This window comes from Puma concolor, chromosome D3 (assembly GCF_028749965.1).
Source record: "Puma concolor isolate L17-30 chromosome D3, mPumCon1.1.hap2, whole genome shotgun sequence".
Taxonomy (NCBI): domain Eukaryota; kingdom Metazoa; phylum Chordata; class Mammalia; order Carnivora; family Felidae; genus Puma; species Puma concolor.
Window position 1 is genome coordinate 44,635,015 of NC_141678.1, and position 19,894 is coordinate 44,654,908.

Genomic DNA, 19,894 nt, shown 5'->3' on the forward strand with positions numbered 1-19,894 from the left:
GGGCGGCGCCCCCAGGCGGCAGCTTCTGGCCCTTCCCGGGGAGGTCTCTTGGAATAAAGCCACTCACGCCCCCAGCGGTGGTAGTTTGTCTTGGTAATGCGTCGCCGCCGAACCCTCGGTGGGTTGTGGGAACTGCTCTCTGCGACCTTCAGATACCTTTAATCTTCGATATGGGGCAGTGTAAAGAAAAAAAAACCGGAAGGCAGTTGACCCTTCTCTTTCCTTACCCCACACTGCACTCCAGCGCTTCCAAAAAATCCAGGGCTTCATCTTGTCTTTGCACAGTTTCTTTCTTATGTGCGGGCGCGCAAGAGTCGACTAGAAATTGTAGAACGTTCCACTAGATTTAGTCATGGCGGGTGTTCAGACAAAACTGTGGCTCTTCGAAGCCTCTGAAGCTAGAGCCTAGGTTTCTATCACCAGGATTCGTGGTTCCCACAATCCTTTTGAACACACTTAACTGTGCTGATTTTATTTGCAGAACTGTGAGGTTGGGTAAAATCGGTACTCATGCTTTTGAGAATCTGAAGACATGATCACACGTGGGTTCTCCCCGACCTGCTTTTTTGGAACTTAATAAAACCAAATGTGCTCTAAGTTTGTAAAGCCTGGTGTCAAGACTGATTTTCTGACAATACATTTTCCATAAAACTTTATTGAGCTACTTGTCAGTTTCGTCTGGAAAGAGTCTGTGGTTTAAAAACCACAACCAGATGTATTGATGGGTGAGGCCATTGTCCACATCACCATACCTTGTTACTTGGGAACACAATGTTACATTAATGGCATATGCCAAATGGCTTTAATAGGGGGGTGACTCAGGAGTAAACTGCCAACCTGATTGAAGTGGTTTATCTCACCTATATCTGCCTTCACCTTTAGATTGTGAGACATCTAAACCACTTTATTTTCAGTAACTCAAATTCTGCCATATTTACAAGTTTCCTTTCCCACAAAACAGGCCTCTGCTTCTGAGGAATCTATTCCACTCTATTTGTTGAACTGGTCACCATCAGAAATATAGGAATCCTTACAAATGTCACACCATGTGAACTCATATGTATCTATTTCAGTATATAAGTAAATCATATTTGATGTATAATTCATGTCTGCCATTTTCTAGATTTTCTCTTCTAAAACCAAATATAGTCAGCTTCTTAAACATGCCATGAAAGTATAAAATAGTTTCTTTTATAACACCATATTATACACATCAAAGTTGCTAAGAGACTAGATCTTAATTCTCACTACAGAAAGCAAATAATTATGAGACATGATAGAGGAGTCAGCTAAGATGGTAACCATAATTGCAATCTATAAACATATCTAATCAATTCACTGTATACCTTTTTTCTGGTTCGTTTATTTTTGAGAAAATGAGAGAGCATGAGCAGGGGAGAGGCAGAGAGAGAGGGAGACACAGAATCTGAAGCAGGCTCCAGGCTCTGAGCTGTCAGCACAGAGCCCAACGCGGGGCTTGAACCTACAAACTGCAAGATCATGACCCGAGCCAAAGTCAGATGCTTGATAGACTGACCCACCCAGATGCCCCAGGTTATATGATTTCATGTCCATTATATACCAATAAAAATGTTTAAAAAATTGTTTTATGGGAAAAATAAACTTTCTTGAGCACTATTATCATTTTTTAAAGTTATTTATTTTGAGAGAGAGAGAGTGGGGGAGGGGCAGAGAGAGAGAGAGAGAGAGAGAGAGAGAATCCCAGGCAGGCCCTGTTCTGTCAGCGCAGAGCCCATTGCAAGGCTTGAACACACAAACCATGAAATCATGACCTGAGCTGAAGTCCAGCACTTAACCAACTAAACCACCCAGGCACCCCTCTTTACCATTTTAAAAGATATCTCACTTCTGATTCATTAATGCCAGAGGTCTCAATTTGTAGTTAAATTCTTAATTATTCTGTAATGTCATTTTTGACAAAATTTGTCTTGCTTTCTATCAATGGTTTTCATTGAGAGCAGTCTGTCTATGAACTTTGGAATTTGGTTTATTTAATTTGGTTATCTACTAAAAGAAATCATAATGAACTGAATAAATTATCTTGCTTGACTGAGCTTTCAAAAATTACAGAAACTCACAGCAAACTGAGCCCAGTAAAAAGACAGGCCTCCATTCCTGAGAGCTCCTGAGAAAGTTCTGGGGGAGAACTCTTATTAATTCACATTTTGCCATGTACACATGCTGAAAACACATGCTGTGGCCTAGATAATGCATCTTGGTGCTCAACATTATGGTTCTGTAAATTGTGAAGGTCTTTTGCACAATCCTTACACCAAGAACTACAAGCCCCTCCTTGTAAATTCTCTTGAGAAACTCAAAATTGTGAATGTAATCTAGAATTGTTTAAATTGTTTTCTTTTCTAATTCCAAATTGCAGAATATACTTTTCTGCATGAGGATAGCTACTTCTAAAAACCAATAATGGGGGCACCTGGGTGGCTCAGTTGGTTGAGCGTCCGACTTTGGCTCAGGTCATGATCTCATGGTTCATGGGTTCAAGCCCTGTGTCGGGCTCTGTGCTGACAGGTCAGAGCCTGGAACCTGTTACGGATTCTGTGTCTCCCAGTCTCTCTCCCTCTCACCTGCTTGTGCTCACACTCTCTCTCTCTCTCAAAGGTAAATAAACATTAAAAAAATGTTTTTAAACTAATAATGAAGCAGTTGCATTGTTCCACACATCATATCTTCACTTCCTTGTTCCTTTTCTTGTGGCCAATCTAAATGCCTATAACCTGTAAAACTTCTGCTAACTAACAGAAGACAGAGTAGTCTCACTTTCAGACTGATCCTTCTGCTAGCAGCAAATAAAGCCTTTTTCTTTATTAGTCCACTCTTGTTGACTTTATTTCAAGACTCTTGACATTTTGAGAGAGTTACTAGGAGAGAGTCGAAATTCTAAGCAACTTCAATCTAGAAAACAAAAACAAAGAAAAAGTCTAGTTGATTCGGTATAAATTAACTGATAATGGCATTTCAATGTGCCATTTTCTGGGAAACTCACTACTTACACATACAAGTAATAATGCTGGCCCCACATACTTGAGAAGGAATGAGTAAGTATTAGCCAAATTAAAGAACTAAATTACAAAAGTCTGGAGAGGAGAGTGAGCTTGATGAGTTTCAAGAACTCAAACATTCCAAAACTATTGAGGGGAAAAGAGATTAAAAGGTAGGCAGAGCCAAAGTAGGAAGGAACTTGAGGATAACAGGGAGGAGTACCCTGTGCTCAATACTTAGGTATACTGTAATGAGCAATACACGCAGGGTCTCCTTCCTCATGCAGCATACATTCTAATGGAGAAGACAATTATTTCACAAATATTTATTGAGGGCATGTTCTGTGAAAGTCACTATTCAAGATGCTGGGTATGCAGAAATTAACAGAACAGATACAAACTCCTGCCTTCAGATAGTATATTTTCAAGTTAGTTAATAAACAGGTAAATAACAATTAAATGCAAAGAAGGAAATAAATATGGTAATAAACAGGGCAGCAGTATCTAACAAACTTTCTGTGCTGATGGAAATGCCCTAGATCTGCACTGTCCCAAAGTGTAGCCATAGCCACAAATGCCTCTTGAGTGAAATGTGAGTATTGCAACTGAGGAACTGACTTTGTAATTTTATTTACTTTTAATTTATAAATTTTTTTTCAACGTTTTTTATTTATTTTTGGGACAGAGAGAGAAACAGAGCATGAACGGGGGAGGGGCAGAGAGAGAGGGAGACACAGCATCGGAAACAGGCTCCAGGCTCCGAGCCATCAGCCCAGAGCCTGACGCGGGGCTCGAACTCACGGACCGCGAGATCGTAACCTGGCTGAAGTCGGACGCTTAACCGACTGCGCCACCCAGGCGCCCCTATTTACTTTTAATTTAAATAGCCACATTTAGGCATTTTTTTTTTAAATCCATGGGCTTTTTAATATGGGTCATGAGTTTTGATTTTTTTTTTTTTTAACTCTCTCCTAAGACTGATTCTTCACTTGGTTCTACTGCCTGTCCATTCACATCCAAAAGGATAGAGTATTCCCTGCAAAGGTCTGACTGGATCAGCCTGCATTCCAAGGCCACTGTGGACAAGTAATATAATGTGATGACTGACATAAGGGTAGAGTCAGCTTCCTTGGGAATACATAGATCATCAGGAGATTATTAGGAACTGGTGGGAAGACAGAGGGATAGATATTGAGCAGGCAACACACAAATGAACAATAACAGTCTTGCTACTCATATGATGGTCCATAAACTAGGGGCATCTTCATCAACTGAAGGCTGAACTGAACTGAAGGCTTTTAGAAATATGGAATTTCAGCCCCCAAACCAATTGAATTAGAATTTTCTCTGTTTTTAATATTTATTTTTGAGAGAGGAGACAGAGAGAATGTGAGTGGGGAGGAGCAGAGAGAGAAGGGGACAGAGAATCCAAAGCAGGCTCTGTACTGACAGCAGAGAGCCTGATGCAGGGCTTGAATTCATGAACCGTGAAATCATGACCTGAGCCAAAGTCACACATTTTACCTACTGAGCCACCCAGGTGCCTCCAGAATTTTCATTCTAAAGTTTCCTCAGGTGTGTCCTATGCACCTAAAAGTTTGATGACCATTGCCTTACAACATCCAAGAGTTCTGATAATCAGGGATGAAGATCAGGCTGGAGATATAAATTACAGCCATGGTTTTAGAGATCACCTAGGCTAAAGGACAAAGTATCCATATGAAGAGTACATGGAGGGTAAGCCCTGATACACTCCAGCATGCAATGGCTCAGTAGAGAAAGAGGCAGCTGAGACCTAGAAAGTGTAACTAGTGGCATAGAAGTAAAACCAGGTGAGCTTAGCATCCTGAAAATCTGGAGAGCAGCGTGTTTCAAAGGGGTAGTATTCGTGTTAAGTACAGCTGAAATACTGAGTAAGATGAAGATAGAGGTTTGTTTTGGAGGTTTTTGATGACTTTTAGAAAAGCAATTTCAGTGAGTTTGAAGAGTGAAATAGAGGTGATAAAACAAGTGTAGACAGTTCATTCAAGAAGTTTTTATGTGAAAGAAATCTGATAGTAGTTGGAGCTGCATCAGAGGAGAATTTTGTTTTAAGATAAATTTGTATGTTTATAAAAAAAATCTCATAGAGAGAGAAATTGATAATTTAAGTTTGGAGATAACTGAAGGAGTGAAATTCTTGAGAAAGTGAGACATGGGATCCAGACTACAATGGAGAGGAATTTGCCTTGGAAAGGAGCAACAATACTTCTGTCCTTCTAACTGGAAGAAGAGCTGAAGGATGGCTTCTGGTTTTCTCACAGTAGAAAATATTAGCAAAAAGTGATTTGAGAGCCTATAAAAGGTTTCAGAGAGAAAGAAGACAGAAGGAATGAAACAGTTTATGAGCTTATTAGAAAATCTCTCCACAGTGTAGGGTATCTTTGTGATCAGAATTTAAAGTAAAAACAATCAGTTAATCTGTATGATTTCCTTCAGGTACATTAAGTAGTGCAGAGGTTCCTGGTGTTGAAGAAGAATTAGCGTAATTCTTGAGCTTTCTCAGAAATTTCCTTTGTTCACGAGTGTATTTAGCGTTGCATAGTACACGGCTTCCGGCCGTGGCAAAAGGCGCACTAACTAGATTTGATATCCTCAAATCCACCTCTTACTGGAAATTTCCTCCTGTACCAGGTCTAAACGCCCTCGGCAGTCGCAAGACACACCCCCAGCCGCCAGAGGCCGCAGTGGCGTTCCGCGCGGCCGGAAGGGAATTCGGTCCAGCGCGGCCCGGCGTTTCCGCTTTGCGTTCACATCGCTTCTCGCGCTCTTTACGTCGGTACCCAGGGAGTAGGCGTTTCCGGCCATTCATACTCCTAGGCTTTTTGGACTTGGGTGGTCGCGTTTTGTGCGCTATCCGACCGAAAGAGTGCCGGCACCGCTAGGATGAAGCTCGTAAGGTGAGGAGGTGACCCAGCCGGGTCGGGGCTGTGACCATTTGAGCCGGGAGCGGCAGGCCGGGCTGCCTAATTACGGAAGGCGCGAAAGCCGCGTGCGCGCGCGGCCTGGTAACGGCCTCCCGCGCCCGCTGCTCCCGCCCCATCTTGACCGCGCCGCCGTGGGCGCTGGGCCTGGGCTTCAGACTGAATTGCGTGCGGATCCCGTGTATCTTTCGAGAGGTGGCCGTAAAGGCCTGGCGGTTTCGTCCCATCTAGTGTCTAAGAGGTCTTAAAGGTGCAGCGCCAGGCTTACAAGCTCTTATTTTCGGTTAGTTGAAGATTTTCATTTCATTGGAATTTCTGCTCTTAGTCTAGGTTACTTTTCTGGTCCCTCTCTGCCTGCAGGAACCGCAAATATAACTAAGTGTTCGCTCTCTGAGAACGTGGGAGACACAAAAATTTTATGCGTTGAGTTAAATTAATGAACTTTAAAAAAGTACCTGGAAGCTGCAGGACTATCTGGAAATAATGAAACTCATTTCCGAAATGTCTTAAATCAGTGTTGGACTTCTGATTTCATTACTTTTTTCTAGTTTATTTTTGATAACTTTTTCGATTTAAGGTTACTCAACTAAGATTTCCTTTCAAGATAGTTCTTTAATTCAGGGGAAAAGAATCTCCCAACTTCAGGCAGAATCATTTTCAATATTTGTGGCTGATTTATGCAGGTAATCGCATTCTGTTTTATTTGTGTTTAAACTTGATCGGTTAGTTGAGCCTATTGGTTTACTGATTTGAGGAATTCATTATAAACTGCTTGGAAAGAGATTTGGTTTTGGTGTTTTTTCCCTGAGGCAGAGGGCCTGGAACATAGAGAACGTTTCTGATTAAGTTAGCAGTTACAAGTGTAACAGCTAGTCAGTCCCTTGTCTGAATCAAGGTTTGTCAATTGCGATCAGTTATTGGGCACCTGTTACACTGCACTGGTAATGGATTATTTTTTTTTTTAATGTTTTAAAGGCAGAATGCTTGCTTTTTGGAACTTTATGTTTTGTGAAGACAGACAAGTAGATAATTTCTAGTATGGTTGAAATAACATATAAAACCTGAATATGTATTTCGAGTGGAGTTTATAGAGAGAAGGCATTTAAGGTTAACTTTTAGTCTATTTTTGTTTGAATTTAGCTTTGGAGAAAAACACCCCAGAATTTAAAGTATATTTTCACAATTTGTCGATAACTGTCAGTCTGAATCTATTTATAGTTAATTTTTGTGTAATGCTCTTTGGAATCAGTTTATCTCATTTAAAGTTATTGTGGGTTGTGACAGTTTTCCTGAAAAATTTAAAAGCTGTACTGAATCTTATTCTGTGTATTAGACTGTAGAAGTAAAATGTCTTCTTACTGGAGAGTGTATTTTGTGCCAAGAAAATGAGTAGTTCTTTAACTGGTTTGCATTTTCAGTTGACTTATTTCTGTACAGGGGTTGGTGGCACCTTACTGTCACCTTAACCAAAAATCTGGGTGTTGTCTTTTGATATCTTTCCCTCTTAATAAACTGATAAGTTGAGAGGTTTTCACAATTTTACCTACCTCCTAAAAGTAGCTCTTGTTACCCAATTTTCTTTGGTTTTTAAAATTTTGATAGTGGATTTGGATACCAAAGGATACTGTATCAATTGGATATTTAAGTTTCAGTAAGTAAAAAGAATTCAGATAGTGAAGGATTCATCAGAAAATAATTCAAATCTGTTTGGTTCCTGGGCTGGGGTAACTATTTTTCCTGCCACAATACCTTCACTACCATTCCAGTCACACCACTAAGCCATAAAGGCTTTTTTTTCCACCCAAGATTTTTTATTTTATCTCTTGAGGTAACTGTCTCATGCTATGAAATACAGTATATATTTGCCAATTTAAAAAAATTTGCACACCTCTGTAACCCAAACCCCTGTGGAGATATGGAACATTACCAAAACTTCATTTCCCTCAAGCCCTTCCCAATCAGTCTTGTGTTCTCATAACCCCTCTGGCAATCAGTTTCTTCTACCATTGCTTAGTTTTGGTTTCAGTAGAATTTCATATACGTATTTGGAATTATGCAGTATGTATTCTTGTGTAAAATGTCTTACGCAGCATATTTTTGAGATTCATCCACATTGTGGCTTGTATCAGTGATTTGTTTAATTTTATTAGTAGATAAGTTCATTGTATGTTTAAAAGTTACATGTTTTGGGGGCGCCCGGCTGGCTCAGTTGATCTTGAGGTTGTAAACGTGAGCCCCCACGTTAGGTGTTTGCTTAATCTTAGAAATTTAAAACTTACATGTGTATTTTCTTTAAAATTGCTTTGAACATTCTTGTGCAAGTCTTTTTTCATTTTGGGCGGTGGATATTTAGGAGTGGAGTTGCTGGATCATAGCATTGTGTATACTTTAGTTCTATAGGAAGATGCCAGATCATTTTCCCAAGCGGTTGTATACCATTTTACACACCCACCAACAGTATATTAGAATTCCAATTGCTCCACACCCTTAAGAATATTTGTAGTCAGTTTAATTTTAGCCATTTCATTGCTTGTGTAGTAGTGTCTTACTATGGTTTTAATTTGCATTTTCTTTTCTTTTTTTAAAAAAGCCTTTTAAATTTATTTTGAGAAAGAGCGAGAGTGTGGGGGGGGGGCCTGGGGGTGGGGGAGGGGTAGAGAGAGAATCCCAAGCACTGTCCGTTGCAGGGCCCCATGTGGGGCTCAAACTCACAAACCATGAGATGATGACCTGAGCCTAAGCTTAACTGACTGAGCCACCCAGGCTCCCCTTGCATTTTCCTAATGCCTAATGATGTTGAACACTTTTTCACCTGCTTATTGACTATTCATGTATCTTTGTGAAGTGTTTCATTTTAATTGTGTTGTTTTATTATTGAGTTGTAGGAATTTTCTTTATATAACCTGCATACTAGTTCTTTGTCAGGTATAACTATTCCCAGTTTGACTTGTTCATTTCCTTAATGTCTTTTGTGAGTAGTAGTTTATTTTGAGGAAGTTTTAATTTACCAGCTTTTCCTTTTATGGTGATTATCTGTGTACTGTCAAGAAATTTTTTTGCCTACCCTCAAACCATAAAGTTATTCTCCTATGTTTTCCTCTTAAAGTTTTATGATTTTACTTTTATGTTTAGGCCTGTGATCTGTCATGAATTAATTTTGGTAAGTGGAATGAATTAAGGGTCCAGGTTTGTTTTTTTCAGTATAGATTTCCAATTCTATATTCTTAGGGAATGTAAATCCCTGTTACCATAGATTGTATCATTTGTTGGAAAGTTTTCCTTTGCCCATTGGAGTGCTTTGACAGTCCCATTGGCACCTTTGTAGAAGATTATTTTATATATACATATATATTTATTTATATTTGTATACATATATAGTATATGTTTAGTATATAAATATAAAGAGAGCAAGTGGGGGAGAGGGACAGCGGGGGGGAGAGAGAGAGAGAGAGAATGTTAAGCAGGCTCCACACTGAACCTGTGGTGATCCCTGCAACCCTGGGATCACGACCTCAGCCAAAATCAAGAGTTGGATGCTTAACCGACTGAGCCAACCAGGTCCCCCAAAATTAACTATATAAATGTGGGTCCATTCCTGGACTCTATTCTGTTTCATTGATCTGTTTTTCCTGTGTCTTGATAACTAATTTTAACCTATGTACTGCTCTAGCCACCTAAATTGTCTTCCAGTGTGAATATGACCCTGGTGGTACTCCATTGATGAAAATTCTCAAGTAGCTCTTTAACAGCTTGGGCTCTGCATGAAAGGAAATTACCTACCTCTTACCTACTCATTTTCTGGGACTTAACATTCCATTGGTAGTGTAGCTGTAATTTCTCTGTGCATTGTGCTATTTCTTATTCCCAAATCTTTGCTCTGGTTTCTTTTTGCTGCGTGTTTCCAACTTTTCAGACTTCTTACTAGAAGTCCACTAAGTTCTGACTCCCTCCTATCCATGCTACATTATGTTCCTGGTAAAAGCCTGTGCCTACATCCATTACATTTTAAATTTAGTTACCTTTAAAATAAAATATCTTTTATGTGTCTGTCCTTTCTATTAGAGTTTGAGCTCCTTGTAGGCCTAGTCCTACTCATTTTTAATCCTCATTGCCATGCACAGGGACTACCAGATAACATATAATGATAAATATTATTTAAAAAACATCCTTGGACTTGTTAAAATGTATTTTGGTTCCTTCAGAAGCCATTTTGCTTACTTTGGTTTTCCTTTTACTTCCTTCCATATGGTAGATTGTTTGATTACTAAAAGGTTTTATTTTTACTTTAATACTACTTTCGAAAATGATTTGGACTTCTCTAAAAGTTAAATATTACTGAGTGGGACAATTAATTATTTTTTTTAAATTATGTAAACTCTGTGTCCAACATGAGGCTCAAACTCATGACCCGGAGATCAAGAGTTCCTTGTTCTGCCTACTGAGCCAGCCAGGTGCCCCAAAATAAAAGATTTTTTGAAAACCAAAGTTTGATCATGGAAAGAAACTATTAGATGAAATTCTAGGCTAATATAGTTATAAGTGATTATTGTAGAGGTAAATTAAAGAATTCTTACCCAGTGAAATAAAGCATTAACAATTTATTGAGAGAGACTTTTTTTCCTTGACAGCAAATATGAGAAGTATTCAACATAATGGATCTTTATACAAGTCAGATTAACTTTTTAAAATTTGAGACTTAATATGTCGCAATCCAAGTATTCCCCCCTTTTCCATGGCTGGCAGTGCCACTAAAAAAGTGGTATTTTAAGATTGTCTTCTTTTTTAGTCATTGAAACATTTCAGCGAACTGTTGATTTAGTGCCCATGACCACCCAGGATTAGGTGTAAAGGTCTTGATCCCTACCCTAAGCAGTAGTCTAATGGGGGAGAAAAATAGGTGATCCTACATGTACCATTCAGTGTGATACTATGATAGGGTGTACAAAGTCTATATTATAGATTAGAAATTTTGAATGTGGACATTATTGGATCATAGTGAAGGATTATTGTTCATCATCCTGCATGTGATTGTGGTATTATGATTACGTAGGAGAATGTCCGCATTAGAAAATTAATGATGAAGACGATATGAAAGTGTAAGTTGTGTGGAGACATACCCACATAAGTGGGAACATTTTATTTGTTTTTAATGTTTATTTAGAGAGAGAGTGTGAGCAGGGGAGGGGCAGAGAGAGAGAGAGTCAGTCCCAAGCAGGCTCCATCCTGTGAGCACAGAGCCTGACATGGGGCTCAGTCTCATGAAACGCAAGATCATGACTTGAGCCAAGAATAAAGGTAGATTTCTACCTCCTGCTGCATGGAAAAGAGATTAATTCCAGGTAGATGAAAACTCAAAATAGAAAAGTAGAAGAAATAAGACTTTTTACAGTCTTGGGGAGGGAATATACTCTTACACAGATTAATACCTGAGGAAGATTCAGAAATTTAACAATATAAAAATGAAAACCACAAACAAAACACGAATGGCTGTGGCAAACTGGTAGAAGATAAAAAAACTTTTGACCTAATTGAACATGTGTGAATAATGTGAATAGGTAATTCATAGAAGAAATGCAAATTCCCCATCTTCATGAAAAGATGTTTAATCTCACAAATAATAAGGAAAAACACATTGTCTTTTTTTCCCTGTAGAAGTGACAAAAATTTAGAAGATCGGTTACAGTTAGTGTTGCTAAGGATTTGCATAAATGGATTTGTGATTTCTAAATGTCTTTAAACTGCTAAATGAGAACTACAAGGTATAGAAGTCAATAAAGTTATGGCTCAGTTTGCATAAAAACATTTCATCTGTATGCTTATGAATGCATGTAAAATGGTCTAAAGAATCTCCCCATATACATGGGGTGGGGGTTACGAAGGGAGACTTTTAGTGTTTATACATACAGGAAGCATGTAATTTTTTTTTTCTATCATAATTTGTTTTTTCTTCCATTTTAGTGAGATAGTTGACGGATAATTCTATATAAGTTTTAAGGTATATAGCATAATGATTTGGCTTACATATATTGCCACATGATTACCACAGTAAGTTTAGTTAACATACATCATCTGTTATGGACACCAAAAAAGAGGGGAAAAAAGGTTTTTTCCTTGTGATGAGAACTTTAGGATCTACTCTCTTAGCAGCTTTCAAATGTACCATGTAGCAGCGTTAACTATAGTCATGTTGTACCTCACATTCCTAATATTTAGTTTACCTTATAACTGGAAGTTTCGTACCTTTTTCACTACCTTCATATAATTTCTTGTTTTCAGTTTTTGTGAATTATAATGATTTTATGACTTGTATGCATGGCTTGGAGATAAAGCTGTATAATGGTTTAGACAATCAGAAATGTCCAAATAACAGTTTCTGGTATTACGTTCCTTCATAAATATTAAAGGTATAATTCAAGGAAAACTGAAGTTGTCATGCAGATTATTAATAGGAATTGGTGCAGGTAGCATCTACAGCAGATTTTGAACATCTAGAAATTTCACTCTTTCACTCAAAAGATTTTAAGGTGTTAAAGGTGAACATTTGTTGTTTTATTTCCACGTTTTTACAGATTTTTGATGAAATTGAGTCATGAAACTGTAACCATTGAATTAAAGAATGGAACACAGGTCCATGGAACAATCACAGGTATGGATACAGGATGGCGTTTTATAACACTTTTTTCTACCTCTTCCACCTTTTAGACCAGTAAGTCCTTGAAGATAGAGGATGGGTTTTTCATGTTTGATTACCTTGGGTGAAAATATATATGGGAAGTAGAGTATTTGGGAGTATTTACTTTTAGTTTTTTTCTTATGTGTCTAACTCTTTGCTTTAATAATATTGTATGCGTAGTTTTATATTTAAGGCTACTGTGATTCTTCACTCGTGGTGGATATTCACTCATGGTAGGTGGTCTCCCCAAGATTGCAAAACTTCAAAACAATTCTGAGCCAAATGAATGAAAATGCTATCTTAGCATGTGATCCCAGTCTCTGAAATATTTAAACTGTAAGTTTATAAATAATTTAATTTATTATTATTTTTTAGAGCACACAAGCAGGGGAGAGGAGCAGAGAGAGAGAGAGAATCTTAAGCTCCACACTCAGCCTGGAGTCCAACATGGGGCTCGATCCCATGACCCTGGGTTCGTGACCTGAGCCAGAACCAAGAGTCAGATGCTCAACTGAGCAAGCCACCCAGGAGCCCCTATAAATTTTTAATGTGTAGATCCAGCATCTGAGTACACCAAGAGAAATATATGGTGTTAATTGGTGTTAATATGGTGATAATATTTGAATATACTCACATTTGCAACACGAATTGCTTTGAAAGGAAATTGGTACAGTATAAAGTTTCAATACCATAGGGTCCGTGACCATATCTGAGGAAGAGTAATTGCTATTCTTTTGAAACTCCATAAGTAAGGATTTAGTTTGCTCTCTCCTGAACTCTGTATTAGATGTGGTGGAGGAAGGAGAGTGTTCTTCCCACTTTTTAGGAACTCAAAATCTAGTGATGCTTGACACAAAAAAACATAATATAAGGTTTGCCTAACATATATAGTAGGTACTTAATAAGCGATATCCCGGGTGGGGGAAGATTTTCAGCTCATAGGATGAGCAAAATTTACGAAAATCTGTTCTATTCCCCTCAGTAACACAAGTTACAGGTTACAAGTTTCTTGCATCCTATATGAATATGTGTTTTAGTCCTCATAATAAGGATATTGAGGATTAAGTTAAAACGTTTTAACACGCAGTTCCTAACACGTAGAAAGTGCTCATACATCTCATTTTTTCCTCTCCCTTGATGGATCAAGATCCCCAAGGAGATAGACTATCTCAAAAGTATATTAATTTTGGAAAAGAAGAGGATCTCTTCTTTTTCAAAAGAAGGAGGAAAAGATTAGTAGTAAAACTAATAAATTTGAGATGGATGTTGGGAAAGTTGAAAGAATTCATGTTTCTGGCCTAACTGCCTAGGGTCAGAAATTAACTAGATCTTGGGGTACCTGGGTGGCTGAGTCAGTTAGACATCCGACTCTTGATTTCAGCCCAGGTCATGATCTCACAGTTTGTGGGTTCGAGCCCTGCATCAAGCTCTTCACTGACAGCGTGGAGCCTGCTTAGGATTCTCTGTCTCCCTCTTTGTCTCTACCCCTCCCTTGCTTGCTATCTGTCTCAAAAAAATAAACTCAATTTAATAAAAATTAACTAGATCTTTAGTTATCCCATTTGTTCAGCTATATGGTAAAGGCTCCAGTAATTGGGCATTTCTACTATACTGCCATATATTCATTCTAGAAAATTATTTTGTAAAACCTCAAACTGGAAACATAGGAAAAATAGTTTGAAGCAGACCATTTAAAACCTGGGCAACTTGGTAATTAAAATACTAACAAAAACAGTAACGTTCCTTTAAAAAAAAAAGACGTGTTAAATTCATAGTAACAAAAAATACTGCAGTACAAATAGAACTTTATATTTAAGAGAAGGATGAATCTAATGTGGAATGGGGTATAAGGAAGTTATGGAGACAGAGAACATGCAATAAACATTGCTCACCCTGAGATAAGAATACCTGGGCACAGTGAGAATGAGTCCTGGATACCACTCGCATTCCTCCAGAGCTTGTTGCATTCACATCTGTAAGCATATCTAACCGTGCAAAACATTAATGTCCTCGGGATAATCTTTGAAGAAAGGATTTCTGGTTTATACTGACATTCACCCATTTACTAATTGTATTAAATTATATCTTAGAAATGTGCACTGTAGCAGAACAGATAGCACTCTCTGGTATTTACTGTGGCCTGATAGGTAAACTGGTTGCCTTCTTTATCGTGCTAATAATTGCCCTCTTTTTCCCCCTCTAGGTGTAGATGTCAGCATGAATACACATCTTAAAGCAGTGAAAATGACTTTGAAGAATAGAGAACCAGTACAACTGGAAACACTGAGTATTCGAGGAAATAACATTCGATATTTTATTCTGCCAGACAGCTTACCTCTGGATACACTACTTGTGGATGTTGAACCGAAGGTGAAATCTAAGAAAAGGGAAGCTGGTAAGTTTGAAAGATTATAAATCTTTTTGTGAATGTGTATTTAACATTTGCAAACACCACAGATTTTTTTATTTTGTTTTGATTCCCTGTACTTGCTGTGCATGCATATAGTATTTATTATGGTTTCTGGTGTTGATACCAAAGACTGATGCTATTCTTCTTGTCCCTTTGCATATCCTAGTCCCCGACCCTTTACACACTTTGGAAGATTTGGAGATTAAACTCTCTATTCCTGTTGTTCTGAACTTTCTTAATGACTTGGCATAGGGTCTTTGCTTGCTCTCTGTATTGTTTCCTCCATTTTGTTGTTTTGGCTGTTTGGTGGACCCCTTCAATATGGGTATTCTTGCCTTTCAAGCTAAGAAATGGTATGTGTAGCTCTGATAAATGTCTTCTCTTTACTTACTGTTCTTTCTTCCTGGATTTTTTTTTAAATTTTTTTAATGTTTATTTATTTTTGAGAGAGAGAGAGAGAGTGAGCAGTGGAGGGGCAGAGAGAGAGGGAGACACAGAATCTGAAGTAGGCTCCAGGCTCTGAGCTGTCAGCACAGAGCCCGATGTAGGGCTTGAACCCACCATCCACGAGATCATGACCTGAGCCAAAATCAGACGCTTAACTAACTGAGTCACCCAGGAGCCCCTCTTTCTTCCTGGAATTCTTAATAATTGGGTCTTTTGAGTGATTGTCTAAGTCTTTTCTCTTATTTTTCTGTTTTTTCTATTTTTGACAGAGAGAGAGAGAGAGAGAGACAGAGCATGAGTCGGGGAGGGGCAGAGAGAGAGGGAGGCACAGAATCTGAAGCAGGCTCCAGGCTTTGAGCTGTGGGCACAGAGCCCAATGCAGGGCTCAAAGTCACAGACCGTGAGATCATGACCTGAGCTGAAGTCGGTCGCTCAACCGACTGAGCCACCCAGGTGCCCCTCTTTTTTTAAGTTTTATTTTGTACTCAGCATTGTATTCTTGGGTTTCTCTTTTTATTTTTTTAATTTATTTTTTTAATTCCAGTGAATTAACATAACAATATTATATTAGTTTCAGGTGTGCAGTACAGTGATTCAGCAATTCCATATGTTGCCTTGTGGTCATCATGATGAGTGCATTCCTTAATCCCATCAGCTATTTCACCCATTCTCCCATCCCTCATTCCTTTGGTAACCACCTATTTATTTTTGAGAGGTCGTCAAAGAGAATCCCAGGCAGGCTCCGCACTGTCAGTGCAGAGCCCAGTGAGGGGCTTGAACACACGAACCATGAGATCATGAGCGGAAGTCAGATGCTTAACAGACTGAGTCACCCAGGTGTCCCTGGCCATCTATTATTTAACAAGAACCCTGAAAAGACAAGTTCTGGGAAGGGAGGCTGGACTTCTGAATTGGCGGGTCTCACTATAGAGTGGCTCAAGAGTTAATTGACCTCTTCACTGAGGAGACCCAAAATTTCATCATCTAGAGTGGTTTCTGGAGCTTGTTTTTTTTTCATGAAAAGATTCCAGTCATCTACGGTGGGAGATATATGCCTGGTAGCCAGCATTATAGGAGCAAAGCAGGAGATAGGGGCTAGGTGTTTTGTAGACCCTCACTTAATACAGGGTCTTGATTTTGAGACTTTTTTTGCCTTCCTCCCACACTAGGGAATACACTTTGTATCATTCATTTATATAACTGAAACAAAAATCTCAGAATTCCTGAATTCTAATACATGCAAAAACCCGTATGTTTCCTGTCCTCTTTTAGTTCAGAAAAATTTTAGGTTGCAGCCTATAGCTTGAAAAATGCTAAATTAATACCCATTCCCTTCCCATCAGTTCTGTGCCTCTTGCTGTTATCCGCTTTGCATATATTTTCAAATCTGAAGATTTCTGCTTCAATGTCTTTAGGTTTACTTTACCTTTTCTCTCCTATGTACCTGTCAGGGAAATAATCATTAGCTTTGCAAGGTGTGGAAGAGAAGACTCGCCAGTCTTCTTGCTCCACATGATTGTCAACCATTTTGTTTTCAGCCACCTGCCTCATCTCACCCTTGGCTTCTAAGGTCCTAGGTTTTCTAGGAGTTATTCTTCCTTTACCTAAACATTTATGGTTCTTAGTCTACTTTCTGAAATGTTTCAACCACTGTATTCCCTCCCTCCATTTTTCTCTTTATGGGTATTTATTGTTTTTACTCCTTTCCTGTCATGAGTAGTATTTCAGAAGGAATTGGAGATAAATGTGCTTAATCTGCCTTGTTGTAACAGGAGTCCTAGACTTAACTCTGCTTCTTTGAATGATAAGGTTGGCAACAAGGGGGAGAAGTTTAGAGTGTGACTGACTAGAACTTCATGTCAGGATTTTTTTTAGTATTCATCGCTCTCTGAAGATTGAAAAAGTTCATTTGAGAAATGAGTTTTTTGTCACTATAATATTCAAGTAGGGTTAGGATGACCAGCCTACAAGAATATTGCTGTAAGGATTAAAATACTTGGTTATGATTGGATCAAATGACTTAAGATTCTGGAGTCATAAGGTTGTTTGATATAATGTATTTTAGACTTTCTTGGCTTTGAATTTTGAACTTGGGTTCTATACAATAACAGAAAAGTCTGGCACATGGTGTTCATGTTCTTTTCCACTGATAGGATATCTCTTCCATCTTGTGTAAGGTTCAGATCATTTGGATTTTATTTTGTGAAGTTGAGACATGATAAAAAGAAAAATATTTATAAACCTGGTGAATTTCTCATAGATGAAATGAAATAAAAATTATCTTTGCAGGCCAGCAGCTTTGGGTTCTGCATGATAATGTATTGGAAGGATGGCTGTGAGGTCATATTTGAGAGAAGCTGGGTTAAAGTTTTCTTTCCTCTAGATGTTGTTTGTGGTGGCCCAGGTAACATCATTGCAGAAGAGAATTAACCTTGCTTTGTTTTTCTTTTTTCTTAGTTGCAGGAAGAGGCCGAGGCCGAGGAAGAGGAAGAGGACGTGGTCGGGGTAGAGGAAGAGGGGGTCCTAGGCGATAATGTCTCTCAAGATTACTATTTCAAAGTGATACGTGATTTGGAATATTTTTTGTACAGGCTTTGTTTATGTCAGTTTTTAATAAACATAAATGTAGGACACAGTTGTCTATTGACTGTCAAATTTTAATAGTTCATATAGATTCATGATATTTACATAGTAGAAGCTAAGCATTTCTACTAGGCAATCACAGACTGATTTCATTCTTAGATCAGACTTTTAATTTTTGAACTAAAGTTTTTGTATGAATGTATGTAGAATATGTACCTATTTCACATGCACTGAATATGCATTTTATTGTTTTACTTTGACTCCATTCTGTAGAACCTGCCTACAAGTGAAATAATAAGTTCATTTTGGTACTTCAGAAATTAACGTTCTCTGGATTCAGTCTGAAATTGATTCCCCTTTCCTGAGTTTTACTTTATGGAGACTTCCAATTCAGGAGTCTTAGACTTAGTTGTCTTCGTTAATGGGTTTTTGTTTTGTTTTAATCTCAATAGAATATAGTTTTACATTCTCTTGAGTTGAAACTGTAGATAACATTTACTAGATTATCAGTTGTGAGCAGTGTCAAAACCTGTTAATGTGAAATGTACCTGTTGGTGGCTCCTTTATCAAGTACTTTTACAAGTCCTTAAAGAACAAAAAGAAAGAGACCTACTTTATTTGACAACAAAATTGAATTTTTTCCAATTGTTGCAATTGGTTAAGCTTAGAGAAAAATATGTCACAGTATATGCAGTTCCTTGTAGAGCTTCCTACCATTTGTTCACATGCTAAGGAAAACACCTGAGAATTGGGGGGGGGGGGCTAAATCTGTATTTACAGTTAATCATGCACATGGGGTTTTGTTTTATTTTCTAAATGTGAAGGAAATTTTCTGCACAGATTTTCTAAAAAGAAGGTATAGGTCCCATTAGAGGGTTATTCACATTGAGGGAGAGAGAAGTGCATTTGTGTGTTTTGTGTGTGTCTCAGTGATTTTCCATGTTTGATCTGTGGTGCTCCTATTGAACCCCACATAGAAGGCAAGGGAGCCCAATGATACTGTATGGTGGAGAGCAGATTTTAAAGAGGCAGTCAGAGCAGACTTTGCACACGTGAATAAACATGAGTTGACTCCTGCCTTCATGGAGCTTTAGGCTAAAAGGGAAGCAGAGTTAAATATCAGTAGGTAATTACAAATTGCGAATGCTCTGGTGATAGAGTACCTCACAAAACCTGGTCTGTTTTAAAAACAGTTTATATAGAAAGTTCATTTTGATTTTAAGTCAAATGCCAAAGTAACAAAAGATTTTAAACTTTTTTTTTTGTGGAAATATTAACATTTAGGTGTTTACGGTATGAATCAATCAAAAAATATATAAATGTAAGACTAAAGTACAGTTGGTGTAGATTGAGTTTATTCCACTAGAGGTCATTGTTTCATTTTTATGTGAAAAGAAATTGAATAAAAAGCTGTTTGAACTGATTGCCATTATTAGCTATAAAGGAAGCACTGCAGTGAATAGAAAACAGACCAGACTGTGATACGCTTCCCTTGATCCTTTTCCCCAAGACAGTATATAGGAACTTAGTGTTTCTGCATTTTGCACATAAATGGTCTCTTAAAGCTTAAGGTTTTATATGTGAAAGTTTTCTTAATGAAATGTATTATGAGTTTAGAAAACCATAAGTGAAATAATAGAAAATTAAATTTCATAGCATGTTTTAATCTATTATGATTATGTTGGGTTATGCAGGATCGCTCAGTGTTTTGAAATGTATTGATAACAGGGGTGCCTGGGTGGCTCAGTCCATAGAGTGTCTGGCTCATGACTTCGGCTCAGATCATGGTCCCAGGGTCATG

At 38.2% G+C, this 19,894-nt stretch overlaps 1 protein-coding gene across 3 annotated transcripts; it reads left to right on the top strand.

Moving 5' to 3' along the window:
• Positions 1 to 5,800: 5,800 nt before the first annotated feature.
• SNRPD1 (small nuclear ribonucleoprotein D1 polypeptide) lies at positions 5,801 to 18,141 on the top strand. Of its 3 annotated transcripts, none has more exons than XM_025931253.2 (4): positions 5,801 to 5,956; positions 12,550 to 12,626; positions 14,980 to 15,048; positions 17,968 to 18,141. In XM_025931253.2, the coding sequence occupies exons 1-4, from the start codon at positions 5,943 to 5,945 to the stop codon at positions 18,042 to 18,044; spliced, it is 237 nt and encodes a 78-aa protein (XP_025787038.1). In that variant the 5' UTR covers positions 5,801 to 5,942; the 3' UTR covers positions 18,045 to 18,141. The 3 variants fall into 3 exon arrangements, with proteins under 3 accessions (XP_025787038.1, XP_025787037.1, XP_086538723.1); XM_025931252.2 differs by having other exon boundaries at positions 5,803 to 5,956; positions 14,857 to 15,048; XM_086682597.1 differs by lacking the exon at positions 5,801 to 5,956 and adding an exon at positions 6,072 to 6,263 and having other exon boundaries at positions 14,857 to 15,048.
• Positions 18,142 to 19,894: the final 1,753 nt, after the last annotated feature.

Excerpts from the sequence above, each read along its gene's own strand:
- SNRPD1 (XM_025931252.2), top strand. Across the intron at positions 12,627-14,856 it reads GGTCCATGGAACAATCACAG|GTGTAGATGTCAGCATGAAT; the intron begins GTATGGATACAG and ends TTCCCCCTCTAG. Across the intron at positions 15,049-17,967 it reads ATCTAAGAAAAGGGAAGCTG|TTGCAGGAAGAGGCCGAGGC; the intron begins GTAAGTTTGAAA and ends CTTTTTTCTTAG.